At 34.3% G+C, this 26,605-nt stretch overlaps 1 protein-coding gene across 2 annotated transcripts; it reads left to right on the top strand.

Annotated features, from left to right (window-relative positions):
• Positions 1–696: 696 nt before the first annotated feature.
• GCA (grancalcin) lies at positions 697–25,956 on the top strand. Of its 2 annotated transcripts, XM_080669570.1 has the most exons (8): positions 697–870; positions 5,264–5,437; positions 8,336–8,405; positions 11,916–11,959; positions 12,249–12,396; positions 16,502–16,615; positions 16,919–16,977; positions 17,608–18,392. In XM_080669570.1, exons 1-8 carry the CDS (start codon positions 844–846, stop codon positions 17,632–17,634), a joined length of 663 nt encoding a protein of 220 aa, XP_080525696.1. In that variant the 5' UTR covers positions 697–843; the 3' UTR covers positions 17,635–18,392. The 2 variants fall into 2 exon arrangements, with proteins under 2 accessions (XP_080525696.1, XP_080525695.1); XM_080669569.1 differs by lacking the exons at positions 16,919–16,977; positions 17,608–18,392 and adding an exon at positions 25,691–25,956 and having other exon boundaries at positions 703–870.
• The last annotated feature ends 649 nt before the right edge of the window (positions 25,957–26,605 follow it).

Raw genomic sequence — 26,605 nt, 5'->3', positions numbered from 1 at the left:
AAGCTGGGGCTACAAAATTCATTTGAATTCCAGAGAAAAGCAGAACTGTCAACTACTATTACTTAATAAACCAAGTAATTGATCATTTAAGTTTTTGCTGGAGTGAAGATCTCTCATGTAATATTTGAGACATTTATAACAATTCCTTGTTCATGAGAAAATGAAATTTAACTGGATTTCCTATGTTTTTATTTCCTAAATCTGGCAACTCTAGTTACTGTTTATCTACTAAACAAATTACAAATAACCTTTTGGTAAAATTTGACGTCATGTGGGTGTTAGCTCAGAAGCACTCCTCTTTGGCGCAGAGGTAAAGGTTTCAAAATTTTGATTGTGACATCAACGCTATTCAAAAATAAATGTGAGTAACTCTACAAGGTTTTTAGATTCACAGCTGTATCTGAAGTCCGGCTCAAAAACGGTGGTTAAAAGAAGTAATGACCAGGATGGGGTTTCTAAAGAAACTTAGGTCCGGAGAGCTTTTCCAAAGGTGGATGGAACCGCGGCAGCTTTCTCCATGGTTCGCAGAGGAGAGCGCGACACCTGAGCGAGCCAATAGGAGCCGAGCAGGAAAGAGCTGGGCGCGTGAAGCCAATCAGAGACAAGATGGGTGGGACTAAGACTCCGGAATGGGGCGGGCTCCCTAGGGCGGGACTCAGCCAATCGGAACCGAGTGGGGCGGGGCTGGATTCCGGCAGTGGGAGGTCTCCGGGAAGCGAAGGACGCTGCGCGTACGTCTGTCAGCCTCACCTGCACCTGCACCTGCACCTACGCTTTTCACCAGCAGGGCGGACGCAGAATCGAAGGGTGACGGGTGACGGGGTGACACTTGATCCGCTCGTCATGGCCTATCCGGGATACGGAGGAGGGGTGAGTCCTGTCCTCTTCACGCGGCCACCGCTCCTGCCGGGTGTGGCGCCCCTGCTGGCGGTGCCGAGGGACCTGGTCCACCTTCGGCCCCTGAATTTTCGCCGCCTCTTATTCTGCCTCTTGTACCCGCAGTCCGAGGTGCTGGAAGCCGGCCGGCCGAGCGTTCTGGTCCCCGAGGCGTGTTCTTGTGTAGCCAGGAGTGTGATGTGTTTTTAGAAATACCTTTCCTGGAACGGCAAAGCACCCTTTTCTTGTTCCAGTCATCTTTTGTGCCCCGCCCCCAATGTGTCGCTCCGTTTTGCTAGACATCCTCTTTCTGAATTTTTTGACCACTTATTTTCGGTCCTTATGAATAAATTAAGATATGCTAAATGTCTCCTAATCTTTACTACTCTGCTAAGGGCAATCTGTTCTTCTAGACTTTTTTTGGAGTGGGAGGGTTACTCTTTTCTTACATAACTCTTTATTTTGCATCACCCTTGAGAGTTGGAAATTATAATCGCAATATCCTGGTGGCTAGCTGGCTAGCTTTTTTTTTTTTTTCCCCAGAAAGTAGCACAACCTTCAGTATTTATGTCAGTGATCTCCAAAGTGGGGGAGCACGCTTTGTATTAACATGTGCATGAGGGATAATCCATTGGGCTGTGGGTAGAAAATATTATAATTCCAATTTTAATTGTACTTGTTTTTACCCAGAAAGAGAACTGAGCTTTACTAATATTTAATATAGATTTTAGTACTGTCATATGGCAGTGTTGAAACTTGGCCTAGGTTCCTCCTGGCCCCTTCTACTTTAAGATGCCTAAGGAAGTAATGCCTTCTTCAACAATTACTCAAGGAAGCACAAACCCATGGGGCTTTGCAAATGTTCACACTGATATAAAATACAGGGAGTACACTGAGGGATGAAGCCACTCAGGTGGCTTCTCAACTTGTTTGTTCCTTTCAGCTTATTGTGATATATTACAGTTTATACGTACAGAGTTCTCTGGTGTTGCAGATTATATAATCTAGTTTAACTAAAATAACCCAAACTGGACACGTAGTTTGAAAATTTCTGGGAAGAAACCAGGAATCCAAGATAATATTAAGGATTCAAAAATGTGCAAAACAACGTGAAAATGACATTGCCAACGCTTCTAAGTCCAAGCTGTTCTTCAGTCACATTACCAGATAATAACTCTGACTATGTAAGTCAGTGTTGACTCATTTGACACTACCAGGAAGACAACTTGAAATATGAATTTTTAAACTATTTTTATGGATTGGCCTTAATGACTAGCTCCAGTTCTCCATGTGGATCCTTCTACATGAGTCTTGGGCTTCCTTGAGCTGGCTTTACTCTAAGAGAGAAACAGAAACTGCCTCTTGAAGTCTTTAGCCTGGAATGGACCTTGGTGCAATTTCTGCTGTATTCTGTCTGTTAAAGCTGAAACAGGCCCAGCTTAGATTCAAGGGGATGGAGAAAGTCTGCCTTGCATAGGGGAGATGGCAAAGAATTTTCAATCATCTTTACTTTGACCATTATCAGCTCTCATGTTTTTGGATTTGGGGGAGTGAATGTTGCATGTCACGAAGGAGAGAGAGGTAGAAGGTTATTCATAAGGTCAGGTTCTTCATGTAATATAGGTTGCCTGACTTTAGTTTAAAAAAATATGTTCAACTCTCAAGGAACAAATGTAGATGCTATAGTAAAGGGTTCATAGTCATCTTTTGGCATCACCTCAACATTAGCTTTTCACTAATATGCTTAGATTTAGTTTGACCTTGTTTCTTACAAAATATTTTTAGTTTTTCTTTCTTATGTGAATCTTACAGTGGTGAGGGTTTCCAGTAAGCCCTAAATTCTTGGATATGCCCTAAGACTTGTTTTCACTCCTTGTCCTTGGAGGCCTTGGACAATGCCTTGGTGCTGGTTATTTCTACATGGCCAAAGAGCAAAAGCTTTAGGAGTTTGCTAGGCTGTTCACCTCAGGGTTTAGACTTGTCCTCAAATACTGACCTGGAAATTTCCTTCCATCGGTAAGATGATTTAAAAATAATATTTTTGCAACATTTTGATTATTTTCATTACTAAGGTTGATTAATTTATCCTAGCCTGAATTATTAGAAATAGGAAGATTTTTTTCTCCCTTGAGTCAATAGTTATAATTTATATAATTTTAGAAGGGCCATTTCATCTACATTTTCAAATATATTGGTAAAAAGGTATTCATAGCATTGTTAATATATATTTTTTAATTTAAATTCTATATGTGGTTAAATACTCTCCTTTTCTTTATTTTAAATATATTTTTATTGATTTCAGAGAGGAAGGAAGAGGGAGAGATAGAAACATCAATGATGAGAGACTCATTGATTGGCTGCCTCCTGCACGACCCCTACTGGGGATCGAGCCCACAACCCCGGGCATAGGTCAATGCTCTGTCCACTGAGCCAGCCCTACTAGGGCCCTTTTAATATTTGTCAACCTGGTCTGTCCATCTCTTCTTTTCAAAGAAGCAACTTTTAAGCAATCACATCTTTTTTTTTGCTAATATTGTTTTACTGTTTCCTTTCTTGTACTTCATTGCTTCAGAATCTATATGTTTCCACCACCGCCTGAGGACATTTCTTGGAACTCTAGTACTTCCTCCATACTTTTGCTCTTACCACATCTCTGCCCAGGGCTTTTCAGAGCACTGCAAAAAGTCTCTAACTTTTACCTTCTTTGCCCTTTATCTGAATCTTTTTTTTTTTGCCTCTGGCAATCTCTACTGACCCTTGAAGAATGCAAGTGAAGTTACAAACTAGCAGTTACAAAATAGTCATGGGAATGTGAAACTCAGCATAGGGCATATTATCACTAATATTGTAATAATTATATATGTGTCTGCGGGGTAGTAGACTTATCTGAGAGATCACTTTGTAAGTTATATAAATATCTAAGCACTATGCTATACACCTGAAACTAATATAATATTAAATGTCAACTGCAATTTAAAAAAATTTAAAGGCAACACTATATGAAAAAAAAGAATGTAAGTGAAAAATATTTTTGTTCAAGTAGCATATGATTCTGGAATCTAATGAACAAAATGAACTAACAAGCAAAATAGAGACAGACTCACAGACAGACACCAGGCTGACGGGCTGTGGCAGAGGGAACTAGGTGTGGAGGAGGGTGGAGGGATTGAGCAAAAAAGAAAGGGAAAAAACTCTTGGACGCAGACCACAATGTAATTCCCCGGGGTTAGGGGTGGGGGATGGAGGAAGGTAGAGGAGGGTATGGGGGGATAAATGGACGGAAACTTTTCTTGGGATGGTAAATACAAAATACAGCGTACAGATGATGTGTTGTAGAATTGTGCACCTGAAACCTGTATAATTTTGTTAACCAGTGTCACCCCACTAAGTTCAATAAAAAGGAAAAAAACACACCCAAAATGGAATAATGGACAATCTTTATACTTCTTTCTCCTTCACACTAAAAAAAAAATACTGAGTAAAGTTATCTTTTTAAAGTTATTAATAATATGTACCAAGTTCCAAATGAAAAGAAAAGAGGAACCACAGATATAGCAGGAGACAAACAGTAGGTAGCCTCTGGGGTCATACTGTCTATTTTTGAATCATGATCTACTTCTTACTAGTTATCTGACCTTAACCAATTCAGGAACCCTCCTGAAGTTTCAGGTCCTCAATTGCAAAAAGGACATAGTACTTTTATACCTCATAGAGTTGTTGGAAAATCAAATCACATAATAGATGGAAAGTACTTAGAACAGTAGTACCTAGGATATAAAAAGCTCTCAAAAATATTAGTTGCGTATTATTATTAGTATTCTTGTTGTTATTAGTTTTGAAAAGGACCATAGTTAGAATTACCAATTTATTGATCTGTTCATTGATTTCTTCCTTTAAAAAAATTTTTTTTGATGGAGCGGGTATTTCTGTCCTAAGCTGTTTCCCTTGATTTATTCACAATTTCATTGTATTTTACCATGTATTCTTCTAAGTATGTGTCTTGAGTTATACTACTTGTTAGTTTTTCTGTAGGTGGATTTTCTCAAAGTTTTTATTTTTGTTTATTTTAGTGTTGGTTATGATAAACACTTTTTCAAATTGTGCGTCATGTCCAACTATTAGATTAAGTTCTTAGTGGCTAGAGATTTTTTTTTCTTTCACAGTTCTTTTAATTCTGGATAACATGTTAATGAATGGAATTAGGTCCAATTACAGAACATCTAGCATTTTGGAGCTAACAGCTTTTGTGATAGTGAATTTGGAAGCTTGCAGTAACTCTATTTCTGTACTGCAATGGACTGCTCATAAATATTTCCTTTTAAATCAATGTTAGTGGATAATAGGTAGCATTTTGTGATGATACCTTTCTCCTTTTTCACTCTTCTAGTTTGGAAATTTTATTGGTCAGATGCCAGGAATGCAGATGCAGATGGGACAGCCAGTGCCAGGAACAGGACCACAGGTGCTCCCTGGTGGATACCCCGGACACCCAGTTTACTGGAACAATTACTCCTCAGCCGAAGACCCCATGTGGACATACTTTACCGCTGTTGCTGGACAGGTGAAATGCTAAATACATTGCACAGATGTCAGTTACAAATGATTGCGGTTTAAAAGGCATGCCCACTTTTTTATTTATTTAGTGTATCATTTAAAATGCATATCAAATTTGCATTTTAAACTTTTCTAGACTAATTTTCTTCCTGAGATCAGAGATGAGGGTAGTCATTTTATTTTAAAAAGTCTGCTAGCATGATCCCTGACACATAGTTCATTTAACTAAAAGGGGACCCAGGGAGCCAGAGAGGATTTGGAAAAATATCTACAAGTGCAGACTGGTGACATCACTAAGTTGCCATACTGTCAAGTTCTATCTTGCTCCAGACTTGTTGTATAAAACAATAAACTCTTAGTTGTTTAAGCCTCTTTAATAGCATTTTTTATTGTTTGCAGCTAAATGCAATCCTGTTACATTATACCATTCTTATCTGCAAGGAAATTTTGAGTGGTATTACTGAGAATAAACATGTTATCTATAACTGACTATATAATAAATTCATTTTATAAAATTACTGCTTAAAACAGGAACTGGACATATATATTTAGAGACTTTTATTTGACTTCTGAACTATTACAGTGTAACAGTTTCCAACAATGATTTTCTATGTTTGTACTGTTTGATACTTGCCTCAATTTTTCCAGTCTTGTGCTTTTGTGTAGTTAAACTCCATGAAGACATGGCTCTTGCAATATTATCCCTTACCGAGTTGACACTAGGAATATATTAGTCATTAAATAGATGTGTTGAGTGGGTACATAAACTATTTCATTTTTAATTTTTTAGTTCAAATATTTAGACAATTCTTTTATATGTTGAATTTTGCCTAGCTTTAGGATCAGGTGTAATATCAGACTTACATATTATGGTTCTACAACCCAATTACTGAACTCACCTCTATAGCTGTATTCTTTTTTTATAGGCCATATAATTTATAATGCTTTACAAGAAATGCCCAGTTAAAGCTTTCTGCAGTGCTCCTTTTTATAGGATGATGTTTTCTGAACAGTGATGATTCACTCATCAGTTGATTTGGGGAAATTCTGGTTTGTACCTTTGTAAACACACAACATACACACATGCACACACACACACACAGATCATGTATTTCAATAGTAGAAACACAATTAACTTTAGTGTGCACACTGCTTCCACTTCTGAAGTGGATGCAGAAGAACTCCAGAAATGTTTGACACAGTCTGGAATTAGTGGAACTTATTCTCATGAGATCTTTTTTACTCCACAGGGCCCATGCACACATTCTTTATTACCTTTACTCTGCTGTATTTTTCCCTTATCACTTAATATCATCAAATTAATTTCTTCTTTATTGTCTCTCTCCCACCACTAACATGTAAACTGTATGAAGGTGAGGAATTGGTTTTGAACAATGTTAGATAACTAGTCCTATTAATGATGCTTGTACATAGTAGGTTGCTTAATAAAATATTTGTTAAATGAATTTCTTTTTCTTTCTAAATGGAAGATATTTGTTTATTTATTTTTCTTCATTTTCTTTACATACTTGATTTAATGATTGCTCTATAAAATTAATTTCATCTTGTATGGATTTGTTCTAAAATTGTTCATTTTTGTTGGTTGTCGTTTTGACCATTAGATTTTTCCATATACTTTCGACTTTTGGTTCATAAACTTATTTTGCTTGGCGTTCTTGTGTATTTTCTCCCTCCTTCTTTTGGTTCCCCCTTCTATGTTATCCCTTTCCTTCCCCATGTTATCCTTGTGTAGTGGTTTTGTGATTGTCCCCACCTCGATTGTGTCCACAATTTACAATATGGCTGATTTTTTAAAAGAACTATTTTCTAACTACAGAATTTAAATTTTTTAAAATGTATTTTTAATGGATTTTTTTTTGGGTGACTTTGGTTAATACGATTATATAGATTTCAGGTATACAGTTCTACAATACATTTAACATTATATAAACAAAATTACAAAAACATGCATGACAGACAGACAACCACTTAGATGCTGTGTAGTGCTAAACAGTACTACATGGTTGGTTCATTGAGAAGAAGTTTTCTTATAAGGAAATCTAAACTAAAGATCAGAATATGAGTGTTTGTAATAATTCTTAGCCATAGTTTTTCTTTCAGAGTTTTTTTGTTGTTGTTTCTTTGGTCTCTTACAAAGTACATTTTAAATTTGTCCCCTTGATCCTTTCTCAGAGCTATTGTTTTGCATTTGGACAATGTATTTGATGCCTCCAAGTAAATTATTCTCCTCTGTATTTTTAAAAAAATAGAAAATAGGATGAGGTACTGAAACCTGAGACTCCTCAACCTGTTTCACTTCCAAAATAAAAACATATTTTCCATAAGTTCAAACCAAGAATGTTTGGGCAATAATCAGAAGATTATTAACAAAATGTACGGAACTCTAAAATTTTGCTGGGGGTAATGGTGTTGGAGGGAAAATATATTTTTCTCCTTCAATATCCATTAGAAATAACCTCCTTCAATATCCATTAGAAATAATCTCCCCCCAAAATAGGCATGAAAGGAAAGTTTTGAGATTTTTCTTAAAAATCCCATTGTAGGTATTTTTTCCAACTAATTGAAGTAGAGGTCCAGTGTTTCTCCCAAGTATTACTTTGAGCTATTATTGTATAGAATGATTATGCCATTTTCCAGAAGTAGAAAAAAAAATTACATTTGAGATGCTTGAAAAGTTAATAGATTATAATTTGATTGTGAAAAATTATTTATAGTTCATGATATTCTGTAATATGCCTTTGCTATAAAAGTCATCTATTATTTTGTAGTTGGTAATAGAGTAATATTTTAAAGAATGCATATTTATCAATTGGTCTAGATTGACAGCATTTTACTATGCATTTATACAACTGTACATTAAATCAAGTTATAATTATTTTAACAGGATGGTGAAGTGGATGCAGAAGAACTTCAGAAATGTTTGACACAGTCTGGAATTAGTGGAACTTATTCTCGTGAGATCTTTTTCCCCCCTCTGTTGAAATTGGAATAGGAAATTCATATCCTAACATTTTACACCCATACTTATACTACTTTACAATGTTTTTTATCACAGATATACATGCACGTAGTTTAAAGAGTCAAATAATCCTTCAAAGCTTGTTATGAAAATAACTGTTCATTGTTCATTGCTATCTCCCCAGTGTTAACCACTCACAGAGGAAATATCTTTCAACTTTCTCAGCTGATTGTTTTGAAATTTGCCTCCAGATCTCAAAATAGCATGCTTTTTAAATCACTGTTGCTTTTCAGTTTTAATGATTATCAGTAGAGGTCTACTTTGGAACATGAGGATTTAACTCTCAACCTTTAATTTACCCTTGGCCCTGCCCTCCACACAGGAGCCCTACTCATCCTCCCATCCATTCAGCACAGCTATATAATAATTTACATTAGGTCAATAATCAGCATTTGCCTTTTTGTTACTATCTAAATGCTCTTCTTGTGTCTTGTGGTAGGTATGATTAATTTTCCATTTTACGTAACTTTCCTTTCCTGAAATTAATCATCGTCTTGGAGCTTTCTGTTGTGCTCTACTCTGCAGAGCTGTCACACTGGCATTCCATCACCATCATTCCAGAGCTATCTTTCTCTCTCTGGAGTTGGATCTTCCCTTTATTTCATCTCGTCATCTTTTTTAATTCTATAAAGTATAACATTAGCTTCCTATTAAAAGAGTACATGGGAGGTAAATTTTTTGAGGCTTCATCTGAAAATGCTTTCATTCTGTCCTCAGAATTAAATGAATGGCCAGGTGTAGAATGCTGTTACAAATAATTTTCACTTAGAATCTTAAAGGTACCATTGTTTCTAGCTTCCATTGTTGCTCTGTCATTTGTTTTTCCTCTCTTGAGGCCTGTGAAATGTTTGTTCCTAGTCTGGTGGCTCACCGTGATGTGCCTAGTTGTGTTGTGTAAGGAACTCAGTAAGTACCCCCAGTCTGGGACTCATTTGCTTTAGTTCTGGGACATTTTCTTCAGTCATGTTTTCTCTATTTTCTCTTTCTAGAATGCCTGTAATTTGGAATTGATCACTTATTTTCTCCTACTTCTTTTCCTCTATTTTGGGAGGACATTTCCATATCTTTATTTTCTAGTGAGTCTTGTTTACTGCCATCTTCTTTTTTTTTTTTTTTAAATATATTTTATTGATTGTTTACAGAGAGGAAGGGCGAGAGAGAGAGAGAGTTAGAAACATCGTTGAGAGAGAAACATTGATCAGCTGCCTCCCGCACACCCCCTATTGGGGATGTGCCCGCAACCAAGGTACATGCCCTTGACCGGAATCTAACCCGGGACCCTTGAGTCCGCAGGCCAATGCTCTATCCACTGAGCCAAACCGGTTACGGCTACTGCCATCTTCTTAAAATCCAAGAGCATCTGTGTGTTTTTTTCTTCATGAATGTATTATCTTCCATGATCTCTCTAAGACTTAAAGTTTCTTTCTTTCTACATAACCTTTGTTTCTAACAGATTGCTGCCGCCCCCCACCCCATTTGTTTGTCTTTTATATTAGATGCTTTTCTCAGGTGTTTGGTGATACTGGGATGCTCATATTTAACTAAAAGGCTGGTTAGAAGCTGTGAGATTAGGTGTTGATTGTAGAGTTCTGTGTCTGATGGTTAGGTTGGGCAGTTTGTTGTGCAACACTGGGTATTAATATCTTTAGGGTTTCATTTTAGACTGGTTGTCCAGCTGATCTTCTGTCTGGAAAGGAGGGGGAAAGAATCAGAAGGGCTCTCAGTCTTTTGTAAATTGTCATTTGATTGCCAGCTAGGTAGCCCTGTTCTGGAATCCTGCAGTCTAGAGACTTCTCCAGGGAATAAAACCCCAGACTTCTGCTGAGGTGGGAGCAAATATAACCTTCCACTGAATTGAGGCCAGGAGGCGATTTAGAGCTCTAAATGCTCCTTAAGTAGACATTCAATCACTCCTGTTTTTATCTTCACCCATTTACAGAAGTATTGCCAATTCTTAAATTTTTGGGGTCTTTTCCAGGATAAATAGGCTGCTTCTCAGCTGTTCTTATTGCAAGTTCAGGAAAACACTTTCTCAGAACTAGGTTAGTTAACTCACATCCAACTTGCAAAATTTGGTTCTTCTCTCATTCTCCTTTTCTCTAAAGGTTTATGACTTTAAAAAAAATCAATTTACTCTCTATTCTAATGGAATGTGGTGTGTGAGAGAAACTCTTGTCAATTTTCCTAAAAATTCTCTCTTCATTCTTTGTCAAAATATTTAATCTGATTAAATATTTATGTGTATGTGAGATCACAAAACACAGACTCTTTGGCTCATAGTAAATGCTCATTGAGTATCTGTTGAAATTGTCAGCCTGAAAATACTGTAACCATCTATTCTAACATTGATTAAACATTTAAAGAAAATCAGCTATTAAAGCTTGTGGGATGTTTTACATTTTTTTTTTCTTAATGGATCTAAAATTTAGCTGAAATAATTTGTTTCTTTATAGAATTTAAAAAATATCAAATAGCATAAAATAAGCCAACTTAATTTTAAGTATTTTTATTTATTTATTTTTATTTTAATGAGCTATTAGCTATGAGAACTTCGTAAGCTTAACTGTGCTGATATAATGTTTTCTTTATCAGGGCTATGATATAGTCTTGAGATAAATCACGTACTAATTGAATGCAATGACAGTAAGGATTTGAGAAATTAAATTCTACTTAGTGAGTCCTCAGTTATGGTTCTGTAATTACAAAAGTGTTAATATTTCTAATAAACCCTAATTTTAAGATAGTTTTATATATTCCTTCTTTCTTTTTTTGCCCTCCTTCCTCCTCCCCAAGGTGGGGAAAACATTTGCTTCAGTTTAGAAACTTCTCTTTTTTTACTTAGTCATATTGCAATAAAACTATCAAATGATTTACCAACATCCATTTTCATCTCACTTTACAGTCTGTTCATGGTAAACTAATGTTTCTGAAATGAAGATTTTAGAATTGTCCCTCTGCTTCTTAAAATACTTCAGTGACTTACATTGGTCTAAATTTTTAGGTTGGCATTTAAGACTTTCATGATCTAGCCCTCATCTGTCTTTCTTATGTCATCATATGCAACTCCCTCACATATACCCCAAGCTTTAACCAAATTGCTAACTCCTTTAAGTTTTGTGATTTTAGTATATGTCAAATGCCTACTTAAACTCCACTTGTCATTTGTATTAGGAAGACTAAAGCCCTCCTCTCCTGTGATAGCAATTTTCAGTTACTTTATGATTACTTATTTAATTATCTAAATCCCCTTGTTAGATATGACTAGTTTGAAGGTAGCAATTTTTTTTATTATTATGATGGATGGCTAACGTCCTAAGTTTGCTGATTAGGATGATTGTATATTTTTGGCAATTTTGAATGTTTTAAGTTGACAATAGAAATTGTCATAATCTTACATAGATAAAATTGGGCAGACTCTAATTCAAATAATAAATATGTTTTATAGCCTTCAGTTTGGAAACCTGCCGAATTATGATTGCCATGTTGGATGTATCCTTGAATAAAAATAGAAAATACTATTGAATAGTTGCTTTTTCATATTAAGGCAATTGTTGATTATAGATCACCACAGTAAGCCAGAGTTTAAAAATGCTTTGTAAGATTCTGTTTAAATTCCATACTTTTCCAGTTTTACGTATAAATCTATTCATATGCCGAATTTACCTAACTCTTGCAGAAGCATCCTAACTTTTTTTTTTTTTTTGGTGAATGATTTGGAGTTTTGGGTTAAGTAAATTCTCTTTGGTATCAATTTTATTTTTGTTAATAAAACTGTCAGAGAGATTACACAGGAAAAATGGGATTTAACGAATTCAAAGAACTTTGGACAGCTCTTACTGCCTGGAAACAAAATTTCATAACTATTGATCAAAACCAAAGTGGCACAGTGGAGCTTTATGAGTTGAATCAAGCCATTGCTGCTATGGGTAAGAATATTAAAATTCTTTAGCATCCATCCAGGTTATCTTTGTTCTTTGATCTGATGAATCTTAATTGTTCTAATTTTTTTTAAGTAATAAAGGGGTATATTATTTCACCTAGAGTGATTTCAAGGTTGTAGGTAAATTCTGACTAAGGACCTTTAACATCAATAAAAACCATTTTATTCATTATTTTTTCAAAAGATGAACTTTCATACATTCTGGATGATAAAATAACTTCTGAATTTTCTCTGTAGAGTATATTTAAATCTATTCCTCTGTTTATACTCATTTCTAAACAAAATACATTTGTAAGAAAATTAACTTTTTGAAAGTTAAAATCTGAACCCGATGTACATTATTTCAAATTCTAATTTAAGTAAAAACTGGTGATTTTTTGTTTGTTTTACAAATGGACATTTTAATTTAATAAATGGTGATTTTAGGGACAATCCTGGCTATATAAACATGTACTATAGTTTATAGAGCCTTAATAATTAATGGATTAAACTTGTTCCTTAATTCAGCATAATGTTGGAAAATTAATATAACCTTTTGCAAAAAAAAGAAAATCGCCAAACAATTCACATAGGCATTTGAATATAACAAAGAGGTATTCTGGATTATTCAAATTTAAGATCTTCATATATATTTAAAATATTTAATTTATTTTGCCAAGAATGTTATGGAAAATCTTAAGAATTTTATCAATACCACATTCAGATCATAACTCTCCAATTGAAAGCTCAAAATGGATTTATATATAATTAAACTAGTTTGCATGTTTTATTTGCTTCTATTAATTTATACCTTTCCTTTTATTTTATTTAAGCAAGTTTCCTGCATTACATTTTATTATAGCTACACATAGAATTTTCTCCAGTTGCATTTATTTTTTTGTTTTCCCCTTTGAATGAATTAGTGTAGTTTGTTGAAATCTACTAAACCCAAGTAATAATAAAGACAATACTTCTAGGCTATCATTTTTCACAATAAAGTGCACATATCTCATTAAATACATTAAGACCATCTCTATAGATGCAGAAAGTATAATATATTGATTTATATTTCTAATTATTTTTATTATTTTTATATTTTAGTGTTAGATATATTTTAAAATGTGAATAATCAAACAGTAATACATGTATAGAATTTACAACTAAATACACATATAATGATCCAAAACTTTTTACTGATAGGAGTATACAATAGAAAACCTAGATAAAAAAAGAACCAAGGAAGTAGTGATAAAAGTCTGAAGAAACAGATTAAGAGTTATGGAACATAAAGGAGTAACATTTTGTATTTTTCCCCTCTGAATAATCATGTTGATCTTCAAATTTTCTTTGGCTATAAAAGATACTTGTAAGTAAAATATTCAATGGAAACTATAGGATTTGAATGCTAGCAAAGATCACTGTGTAAATTTTGCTCTGATGTTCTTTAAAGATCCATAATTCACAGAATTGATAGGTGAAGGGGGTCAAAAGTACAGATTTCCAATTATAAAGTAACTCATGGGGATATAATATGCAGCATGGTGACTCTAGTTAATAATACTGTAATTGCATTTTTGAAAGTTGCTGAAAAGTAGATCTTAAAAGTTCTTATTATAAGAAAAATGAATTTGTATTATGTGTTGTGACAGATGTTAACTAGACTTATTATGGTAATCATTTTGCAATATATACAGATATCAAAGCATTATATTGTAGTCCTGAAGTATAATGTTGTCAGTTATACCTAATAAAAAATAAAATAAAAAATAAAAAGATACCTGAAGGGTAAAAAGATAAAATAAAATTAAAGGCTTGAAATACTGAAGCATTAAAATCTATGAAATACCCTAGACATTATTTCAGAATCAAATATATATACACTAGAGGCCAGGTGCACGAATTCATGCACATTGAAAGGAAATTAATTGGAAGAAATATTTTAATATTGCTATTCACCCTTTCTCTATAATGGAAGTGTCAACCAAATTCATGATCGACAACGACAGATTGAAACACACATGTGCGATTGGCGTTAGAGAGAGCTTTATATCCTATATGATAAAAGCCTAATATGCTAAGTGTCCAGTCCTCTGGTTGTCCATTCAACCAATCAAAGTGTAATATGCTAATGATATGCTAAGGCTGCTCAACTGCTCGCTATGACATGCATTGACCACCAGGGCCAGACAGTCAACTGGTTGAACAGTCGCTATGACATGCACTGACCACCAAGGGGGCAGACCCTCTGACCAGTAGGTTAGCTTGCTTCTGGGTTCTGGCCAATCGGGACTGAGCAAGATGGGCCGGATACACTTTGGGGCCTTTCCGCAGTCCCTCCCCAGCTGGCCAACCTCCCATGTCCCTCCCTGGCCTGACTGTGCACCAGTGGGGTCCCTTGGCCTGGCCTGCACCCTCTCGCAATCCAGGACCCCTCGGGGGAAGTTAGAGAGCCGGTTTTGGCCCAATCCTGCAGGCCAGGCTGAGGGATCCCACTGGTACACAAATTCTTGCACTTGGCCTCTAGTATATAGATAAACTTGCTTAATTAGACCTGCTTTCTGATTTAGTTAAACTTTTTCAGCCCAAAAGTTTAGCACCTCAACTTCTCTTTCAGATAATTGTCAGCAACATGCAGTAAATATCAACATGAAGCAAATTATTATTGTAGATCCCACAGGGAGAACAAAGGGTAAAATATTTAACTGCAGCAGTGTTTGACTATATTCTGCGTAGTGAGAAAAACTGAAGTCATTTTCAAGGTCCACCATTTCTAATTTCTTTTCAGTCAGGTCAAGTTTCTAAGCTTTCTAAATCTGTTTTCTGGTTAATGAAAAGAAAATAGGATTCCACCTAGTTTCCTATCTACCTACTCCTGGACTTCTGTAAGGATCAAATGAGATGAGGCATGGGAAAACGCTTCACAGACATTTGGTTAAAGTGTAAAATGTTTCCACCTGGCTATAAAGCAAATCTTGTTCCTGGCTGAAGAAACTGCAAGGAGGCTAGTTGCTAGGGAGAGGAAGCTGGGCATTGCTATGTGACGTCATTACCCGGCACCCATAGCCACCGTTTCCAGGTGGGGCTGTGGGCCACATTTTGTGCCATGGGGTCTTGGCAGCGTCGGCTGCGATTTGGTGGGCTATCACTCTGGGGTGGTGGTGGGGCCTGTGTCCCACTTGGGGGAAGCCGAATGTTGCTTTGTGGACGCCAGGTCTGTGGTGCCGCTTCTCTGTAAATGGCCAGTGCATGTCACAGCAGCTCCTGCATTGAACATCTGGCCCCTGGTGGTCAGTGTGCGTCATAGCGACTGGTCGGACTGTCAGACACTTAGCATATTAGCCTTTTATATATATAGAATATATATTTTAATTCTCACCCAAGGACATTTTTTCCATTAATTTTTAGAGTGGAAGGGAGGCGGAAAGACAGAGAAAAACATCAATCTGAGAGTGACACATCAATTGGTTGCCTCCTGCATGCACCTTAACCAGGGCCAGAGATCAAGCCTGCACCTGAGATATGTGCCTTTGACTGAAATCAAACTCGGGACTCTTCTGTCCACAGGCCGAGGCTCTATCCAGTGAACAAAACTGGCTAGGGTTCAAAACATATTTTTAAAAACACAATAATTTTTTTAGCTTTGACTTTATTAGGAAGCCATATTTGTGATATTTATGTACCACTATTTTTAAAATATATATATATATCTTTATTGATTTCAGCGAGGAAGGGAGAGGGAGAGAGATAGAAACATCAATGATGAGAGAGAATCATTTATTGGCTGCCTCCTGCACGCCCCCTACTGGGGATAGAGCCACAACCCAGGCATGTGCCCTTGACCAGAATCAAACCCGGGACCCTTCAGTCCCCAGACCGATGCTCTATCCACTGAGCCAAACCAGCTAGGGCTGTACCCCTATTAATAATTAACAGTTGCTTTGATCAATTTCAGTATGAATGTTTTGTTTCTAACATTGTGCTTTTAACATGTTTTTTTATGGAATGCATTTTGAAAGTTAATCTATTTATGACTATTAAAAAGAATGCAGTGTTTGTTGTGGTCTTATGTGTTTAATATTAGAAGGTGTAATTTATCAATCTTTTTTTTTTAGGTTATAGGTTGAGTCCTCAAACCTTAAGTGCTATTGTTAAACGTTATAGCAAGAATGGCAGGATCTTCTTCGACGATTATGTTGCTTGCTGTGTGAAGCTTCGGGCTTTGACAGGTATAGACCATTTAAAAGTGGGTACAGCTATTTTTCTTAAGTAATGTCTGTTGCTTTCTCTAGCAAGTTTATATTATGTTTTCCCCTTTATTCACTATTAAATCTAATCAGAGTGTTAAGGCTTTAAATTTTTAGAGTATATGTAGTGAAAAATTGTTACAGCTCAGTTTTGGAGGCTTTTTTCTTGTCTGAGATGCATAATCAAGATTTGAGTATGAAATTATTAATATTTTAATACCTGGGGACACTGAGTATTTAAAACTAGATTTTTCAATTATAATAAAAAAAGTAATTTGTTTAAAGATTTCTTTAGGAGAAGAGACCACTTGCAACAAGGGGTTGTGAATTTCATATATGATGATGTGAGTATCTTGTGTAAACTTTTGATATTTACACTGTGTTCTAGAAGTGTTCATATTTATTAAAAACTGTAAAGTGATCCCTGGTACCAATACTGGGATAATATATTTTGTAGGCCATGTTCTTTTTCTATAAGATTAAATATTGATACAAATACCAACTTGACTTTATAGTAAACCTAAAATATATTTTAAAATTTTATTACAGGTTTCTGGCAGTTTTTCTCCCAAATCATTTTTAAGGGTAAAACTACCATTATTTTTATGAAGAGTAGTTTACTTGCGGTGATCTTTCTTAGTTCTAATAAAGATAGGAAATTTTCATATATGATAGATTATAAAGCTATTCATTTCTCATTTCAAATAATTGCTATTAACCTGAATCCAGGTTTTTAAAAAATTGATACTATAAGAAAGTTATATTTCAAATGTGTTCCGATGTTTTAGTGTTTTTGTTTTGTTTTTATGTGGAAGTTATAGGGTCAACATTACCCTACTAGCATATACTGGTTGAATTATAAATCTTGGAAAATCAAAGTTTTTCAGCTTGTGAAAATGCTTTTATGGGATATAATTAATAAAAAACAAACACCATTTTATTGTTACCAGCTGATGATTTTGCTTATTTATTAGTTTTTGCAGGGCACGATGGCAATTTGAATATCTAGTATTTGAAAACTAAAGAAATACTGTGAATGTTTCTGCTTGGAAGAAATGAACTGGACTACTTTAAATTAAAGCTTTTGGGGCTTTTCATGTTTCTACCTATTAAATCTATTCCCTTTATAATATATATACACACACATATATATATATATATTATGCATCTAATAAAATGTGTTTTTATTTTAACAATTTAAAGCAATAAAAGAGATGTTTTTGTATTTGGGATGTTTTTGCTTTTAGAAAAGTTTTCCCTTGATGGATATCTATAATGTCATCAAATATTGGTATATGATTAATTGATGTATATATCTCTTTGCCTTAATTTGAACAATATAAACTTGGAGGAATGTACTTATGAGATTATATAAGAAGCCAAATGATGAAAGCCTAGATAATACTGATTTAAACTTATCTGAAGGTTACAGATTTTGCTTTTGTTTGTAGTTGTTTGTGTTTGAAGGTAAGCTAGAGGGGCAGTCCTGGATTTTGTGCCATATTCGTTATAGGGTTTGTTCTTATTCACATTATCAGAGAACAAACTCCAAGGTCTTTATCTGTGAAGAATAAAATTGTAGTTCCTAAAATTTTATCTTAAATCACCTTAGGTGGAGCATAAAATAACCTATAGTGAAATAAGACTACAGGAGGCATCATTTTTCTTTTTTTATTCTTTATATTGTATATTTTTCTTCAACATGTTTTATTGTTTTCTATGGAAAAAAAGTTCTTAATAAACAACTTTTCTCTATGAACTTTATTTTGTTACTAAAGACATAGATAACCTCAAATGACATCTAGATTTTTCTGGGAATGACATTTTTAATGAAATATCCACATTTAAATTTATTCTATTAAACTAAATTATTGTTTATACATAATGCCAATTGTATATAAAGTTAAAAAATTAGATAATTTTCCACTTTGTTTAAATGTTCAGAAATTATAAATTTGACTTTCTTGACAACCTTAACTGCTGGTTTTGGCATTAGTAAACCAATATGTCTTTTGAGCTCATCTGTGTAATGTGGGGTACGGAGCATGGTAGACACCACAGCAATATTTCTGTGTGGTATTACTATGGAAATTGCAAAGTTGGGTCACCAGGTTTTTAGCATTTAAATTCCCTGGTATAAGCTGCTATAATGAAGCTAGCCCCTTTTTTGGCAACACCTTAAGTTTTTCTCAATGAAGATTTAATAAACATACTTTTTTTAAAAAAATATATTTTATTGCCTTTTTACAGAGAGGAAGGGAGAGGGATAGAGAGTTAGAAACATCGATGAGAGAGAAACATCGATCAGCTGCCTCCTGCACACCTCCCACTGGGGATGTGCCCGCAACCAAGGTACATGCCCTTGACCGGAATCGAACCCGGGACCCTTCAGTCCGCAGGCTGACGCTCTACCCACTGAGCCAAACCGGTTAGGGCTAATAAACATACTTTAACTGAATCTCTTCCTCAGCTTAAAGGTAAATACAGTAGTCCCTCCTGATCCAGAGTGATACATCCCAAGATCCCCAGAGAATGCTTGAAACCACAGATAGTACCTAAATCTAAATATACTATTTTTTTCTATACACACATACTTGTGTTAAATTTCATTTATAAATCCAGCACAGTAAAAGATTAACCAGAGTAAATATAAAATAGAACATTATAGCAATATACTGTATTAAAAGTTATGTGAATGTGGTCTCTGTCTCTCTTAAAATATCTTACTGTATTGCACGTCCCAGGAGGGATGATCTGGGACGACTCGAGATTTCTTCACACTACTCAGAACAGACACAATTTAAAACTTATGAATTGTTTATTTCTGGAACTTTCTATTTTATATTTTCAGACCATAGCTGACCTCAGGTACTGAAACCATGGATACGGGGGCAGTACTATACAAATTGACTTAATTTTAGTATGGCGAGTGACCAAGTTAATATATAGTTTTTATAAAACTTTCTTTTTTAAAAAAAATATATCTTTATTGATTTCAGAGAGGAAGGGAAAGAGAGAAACATCAATGATGAGAGAGAGTCATCGATTGGCTGCCTTCTGCGCGCCCCCCACTGGGGATCAAGCCCACCACCCAGGCATGTGCTCTGACTGGATGTCGAACAGTGATCTCCTGGTTCATAGGTCGATGTGCAACCACTAAGCCACACCAGCCAGGCCAAAACTGTTTCTTAAAAAATGGAGGGTTAACAGTAGTATCTTGAAAAAAAAAAAACATTTTATAAACATATAGAATTCTAAATCAACTTTCACTGAAAAAATCATGGAAAGGACATAATTTTATAGTCATTTAATTATGTAAATGATAATTTTACATAATTAGCTATCGAATTCATTTGGTCAGTTTTATAAAAATATATGTATAAATAACCCATAATTTACCCTCTAGCTGTTAATTTTTTTTCTTGAGCATATATTTGATAATGTGAGAGGGTATTAACTGAGCCATAGAAAATACAGAATTTTAATAAAATAAATTGAAGTTAATATTGAAAAAAATACAGAATTTTAAATAGAAGTATTGTAGTAAAAGCTAATGTAAACACACTGTACATCATTCCCGTACAATAAAGATGATAATATGACTCAGCAGTCTAGAATCTTAATATTCCGCTTACAGGTGGTCAAGTTACAATGCTCTTCTGAGGTCAATTACAATTTTCCTTACTTGGAGTCTCCTAGTTGAGGTAAAACTTTTAAAATGACATGTGATGTTCGTATAAGTTTCTGCCAAATGACATTTAATATTAGAAGTCTTTACAAAGTCCCCTAACTCTGATTTTCAACCTTTTTCATCTCATGGCACATACAAACTATTCAAATTCTGTGGCACACCAAAAAATACATATTTTTTGCCTATCTGACAATAAAAATAGGCATAATTTTGATTAATTTACACCGGACAATGTTGGCTGTTGTCATTTTTTTATTTGACATGCTAAGGCAGGGGAAAGGCCAGCCAGCGAGCCGTATAAGACCCGCAAATTCATCTGGTCTGGCTTTGCCAGGCATTAGGGGTGAGTTAATTAAACGTTTGACCAAATATAGCAGCCTAATTTTTAAGTTGATAATTTTGTAAGGTCTGAGAATGATGTTATAAATATCCAAGTGGCCCTTGGCAGAGAAAAGGTTCCCCACCCCTGCTCTAAGGGGAAAGAGGTCAGTGCCCCTGACTAGTCAGGTATTGCATGTTTTTAAAAATTCTTGTGACACACAGACTGAAAATTGCTGCTCTAACTCATCCTTTTCCATAGGTATTCCTGGGTCTGTAAGAATGAGTTTCTATGGGCAGCCATAGTTTAGAAATTCTCATCCTCCTCAGGGAACTTGAGAAATCCCAAGGTACATAAAATCCTATTAATTTTATTTGACCTAGTTTATTCCAAACTCTTTTGGACACAGAACCCCTTTTCCTAGCAAAATAATTTTCCAGCCAACCCAACTTCATTGTGAGACAACTCCTTTGCATTTTAATTAAATAGATAATCTTTTAAAAACGTTAGGCATAGAGAATATTTTACTGGGATTTTTACACTGAAATGCAATTCACTCAACTCAATGTTTTAAGATAATTGATGTAAACCGACATCCATCACTAAAGTAATAAATAGTTTTATGATAAACATGACTGGAATATTAATATGTCATATTAATATAATAGATTGTACTGGTTAATTCATGCCTGGTTTTCTTATGATATAAATTATTGAATAATGTACACTCTTAATTCTAAGTGCTTTTATTTATACAGTACACATGTTTCCATGTCATTTGAGAATTTTTTAAATAAACATTCAAATAGCTTGCTGTAAATTTTAGTATCATACAAAATCTGTTACATATATATTATGAGATGCTTCGATTCAAATAACAGTGCAATAATTCACCTATGCCTAAAAAACTGACAAATAATTAAATGTCAGGTATTCCACTTCTATTTTCGGTGCCAGTTTATACATTTTAAGTTACATAAAAGGGAAATCAATACTATTAGAGTGTTAATTTGGTCCACTGTAAATGTAATCTTAAGGACTGTGCTCATTTGATTTATTTAAGCATGCATTCAGAAACAAAAAGTCATACAAATATCAAGTGATATGTTTATTTCCAGAAAAGACATTTACCCTGGAAGAGAGTAGAATTTATGAATGTAGTTTAAAGTCTGTGCAATTAAAAAAGTAACAAAAACATCAATTTGTGATTATTTAAATAAAATATACAAATCAAGTTCACTTGTAATCTTTGGGCATTACTAAACTGGACAAACAAAATAAATACTGTTTGTCAGAAATGTGCTTTTCTTTCGCTTTTTATGTTTGACAACTTCATAGATGATATGTATTCTCCTATTTGTAGCAGTTTTCTGAGAAATTAAGAGCAATAAATTTGTGGAAAATCTGGTAAATTAAATCTATTAAGTAAAAACTTTATAATGCAACCATGGGTGTTTTATTACCTTAAAACTTGTATTAAAAGATCACAAATATTTTTGGTCTTAATGCAGTCATGTACGCAGTAAATTAAGCACTTTGAAATAAATGTACAATGTTAAGGTATCTAGGAGTATGTCTAGACTTCATAATAATATTAGGTGATGCAAAAAAAAACATTTTGAACTGTTACAGTAATGAATGCAAAAAGGATCTTAAATGAATACTTTTCAGATATTTGTGGTCTAGAATAAGGTCATGATGTCACATATGTACATATATTAAAATCATTTTGTAATTTAGAATACTGAGCACAAAATTTCCAGCAAAACACCGGAAAACATGAAAAATTTCTGCCTGATGCACTATCAGCTCATTATTGAATACTGGGAAACCTTGTGCTTTTAATTATTTCTTGTCATCTTTTTCTACTTATTTTTAAAAATGTATTTTACTTGTATATAAAAGAAGAGCCTTATATTACTTAACATTCCTTTTACCCAAGTTGCTTGGTAATATGCAGCTTTGTATATTTGCGAGCATTCAAAACTCAGATGTGCTTCTATATATCTGAATACATAGTAAATAGACATTGGCAGCACTTCTACATAACTATGATGTGCGTAGAGTTAGGGAAGGAGGGGGGTCCTTGCCTATGTGCTACTTATTGTTTTAAGGTGTACCCCTTTTGCAATATCAGAGATGGTGGCAATTTGGAAAGTTTACAGGGAATGAGAAGAATTGGGTTTAGGTAATCATGTAATAGCTTGCCAGGAATGAGTACCTTCTGATGACATTGTGCGGGAGGGGAAGGGAGTGTCCAACTTTTTCTATTAAGCATAATCATATAAATATGCACTTTACAGATGCATGCATACAGTCACTTGCATTTTAATTGACCGTATTTAATCACATTTTATCTTGCTATGATTACTGAAATTTCAAAGGATAACCTGAACAGTGCTAGTATGATTGTTCTAGAAACATATAACTAAAGATCCATATTCTTTTGAAAATTATAGGCCATTTTAAAAATGATTTTTAGGTCCGTTGGTTATGCTTATATGCATGCATGCAAGTCCTTCGGTTGATCTCTTACCTCCCCCCACAAGACACTGGGGTGGAGGGTGAGGGCATGTGCCGGGGGGTAGGGGAGGCTGGGGGAAGGTCAATGGGGAAAAAAAGGAGACATGTGTACTACTATTTGTAATACTTTAAACAATAAAATAAATTTAAAAAATGATTTTAGGATTAATTGAACTTTTGGATGCATATTTCATTCCCAGTGCTATCTAAATGTAGGACTCCCCAATTTGTACTTATAACAAAAGACTTTAAGTTTTTAAATATTAAGCTTTTTCATACTTTGAATCTTATTTTATAATCAGCCTCACTTATCAATACAGCTTTCTTCTAAACTGTATTTGGTTTAAAAAAAATAAACTGTATTTGGTTTATTTTTTCACTTATCAAATAGGAAATGTTCTCTTGGATTTTTATTTTTTTTTATTTTTTTTATTTTTTTTTTAATATATTTTATTGATATTTTACAGAGAGCGGAAGGGAGAGGGATAGAGAGCTAGAAACATCGATGAGAGAGAAACATCGATCAGCTGCCTCCTGCACACCTCCCACTGGGGATGTGCCCGCAACCAAGGTACATGCCCTTGACCGGAATCGAACCCGGGACCCTTCAGTCCGCAGGCCGACGCTCTATCCACTGAGCCAAACCGGTTTCGGCTGATTTTTAAACCTTAAAAATGAATGGTAGGGATTCTAAACCACTAAACAGACTAAACAATCCTTAGCTTAGAAAATTTCCACATCATGACCAACAAATTTTATTTAAAAGTTTTACTTGAAGATAGTTTGATGTTTTTCTTAAAGAACAGATTAATGATTCTGGGGTCGGGGGAGGGAATTAGGAATGTATGAAACATAAGCAAATGAAAATAATATTCTCTGGATATTTTCTTCTTAATGTAAAAAAATGAATCAAGCATACATTATAATAATTTTGTTTCACATGTTAAGTTAATTTCTTTAGTCATCATAAGTTTTAAGTAATCAAACGTTTTAGTAAATAACTATGTTATTCTTGATAGCAGTAATAAAAGTAAAATGTTTTTGTTTCTTTAATTTTGATTTAATGCTTTTTACTACTCAGTCCAACTTACTAGTGTCCTAGTGGAACTCAATAAAACTGTACTGGTAGATGCACTGTTGCAATAATGTGATATCATGAAATACATCAGCACCACCATGCCCATACCTAGTACTGTGCCTAGTGAAATGTTGGAAATAGTTGGTTTCTCTAATAAAAGTATCCTAACTAGCTATTGAGATTTACTTTCTTTTTCCCCAAAATAATTTGTTTTTACAAATTCTTGAATTTTCATGTATAAATAGATGAGAAATTATATGCTTCATTCTTAAATTATGTATATATGCTATATTTTCAATACAACTTGTACACTTTCAGTTACCAAAAATTTGCAATCATTTTTACACAAAATTTACATTTTTCATATTTACAGTTATTTGTAGAAGGTTATTGCAAAACTAGTTGTGCAAGTAGATTACATTGTCAATACCACATACCAATCTTTGAAGAAAATATTTGCTAAAAAATAAATATTTCTGCACAGAGTATTTGAAAAGCATCATGATTTCATGCTACATTATGTGCATAAAGACTAGGAAATAGTATGTGTTTTGGTAGATTGTTTCATTATGTTTAAAGCATTCCAAGGAACTTACTATGCAAGTGAGCTTCTTTATACCAGGTAACTGATATTTTCAAGAGATCATTATTTTTTTGAAATATATTCCTTAACTGGCAAACATTCTGTTACACATTTTCTATCAAAACTCTAGAAATGCAGATTTCAGCTAAAAAGATTTCAGCTAATTAAAATCAGTAGGTGCCTAGGAGATAAAAACTAGGAATCCCTCAATATTTTTATCTTAATATTTGAAAAAAGGGTGTCTTGTCATATTAAAGCTTTTGCAGTTATGGGGACATTTTGATGAAGCTGTGGAGGAGTTCATTATAAAATTACTGATCCTTGAATTTTACTCCTAAATAAAATAAGGATGATGGAATGGTATGGTTTTTTTGTACAGTCAAACAATGTAATGTCAACATGAAAAAAATATATAGTTTAAATGCTAACAGTTGTGATTATTTTCAACTTAAACAAAACAGGAAGTACAAAGAATACAGATTAAATATATAGCACTTTAAAATCATAGGTGTACCAAATTATTTTGTATTGCTCAAAATATAAATTATAACTAATGGAAGTCACAAATGTCATGACTACAATAGGAATTTAAGTTTTGACATTACTAGTAGCTTTTCAAGAATAACCATGTTAATATTGCCGCTTTATATAAATAACAATATTTTATTGGTATCATTTCTATAATAATTCTTGCTATTTCCATTTAAAAGTTTGATTATGATTGTAGAACAATTAAATTGGTCAGTTGATTGTACTCTTAACATCTGTGTCCTTAACACTATATTTATGTAGATGTTTTATTCTTCTATTCATAGTAATAACTTGTTAGTTTTATTTTATTTTTTATTTATATATTTTAATAGAGTCCGGAGAGAGGAAGGGGGGAAGAGAGAGAGAGAAACATCGATGTGAAGAAGGAACATCCATCTGTTGCTTCCCACACATGCCCCGACCTGGGATCGAACCCACAATCTGGGTATGTGGCCTGACTGGGAATTGAACCCATTATCTTTTGGTGCACAGGGCAATGCTCCAACCCAGCCACACCAGCAAGGCTAATTTGTTAGTTTTAAATAACTTCCTGTTAATAATCTCTTTCAAACCCCCACTTAATGGTTTATATGAATAAGCTTTGTGATCATTTCATTTCATGCTGCCAGTTATTAATAATTCATGTCTTCCTGTGAATTTTCTATGTTGCATATTCTTAAAACAAAGTGAATTTGTACCATAAAAGCAAGTATCTATTCTAAGCTGGGCACTGGTCAATCACAATGCCTAATACTTTATAAAGCATTTAAAAAAATGATCCTTTTAGTTTTGAAATATTAATATCACTTCATTATAAGTTAAATAGAAACACACCAAAAAACAGCTTTGAATGAGAATACTTGAGAAGTGAAGGGGAGAGCTACTGCCTACCTAGAAAACAATTGCAATACAAATAAATGTAGAATTTTATGAATGTTGGACAAGGCAATATTTGACAAATATTGGGATGTTGTAGCAGAGGAAATGTCCCTAACACTGGCATTCTCCTGCTCTGAGCAAATGGATCTTTGCGAGTTGTGTGAGAATCTTTTCATAGATTTTTAAAAATTTTGTTCAGTTAATATTGGTTAATATCTTTCATAGATTTTTGTCATAGGGTGTAAATGCGATCAGTGTTGAGTAGGGGAAAGCAATGGAAGGTTTTCAGAAGACCTATATGGTTCTACTGCATTTCCACCATTATACCACCATCTCCTTCATCATGGACAAGTCACATGATGATCTCC

The sequence above is a fragment of the Plecotus auritus genome, assembly GCF_963455305.1.
Source record: "Plecotus auritus genome assembly, chromosome: 5".
NCBI lineage: Eukaryota > Metazoa > Chordata > Mammalia > Chiroptera > Vespertilionidae > Plecotus > Plecotus auritus.
Note: the sequence above shows the minus strand (reverse complement) of the source record. Positions and strands in the feature narration are given on the sequence as shown.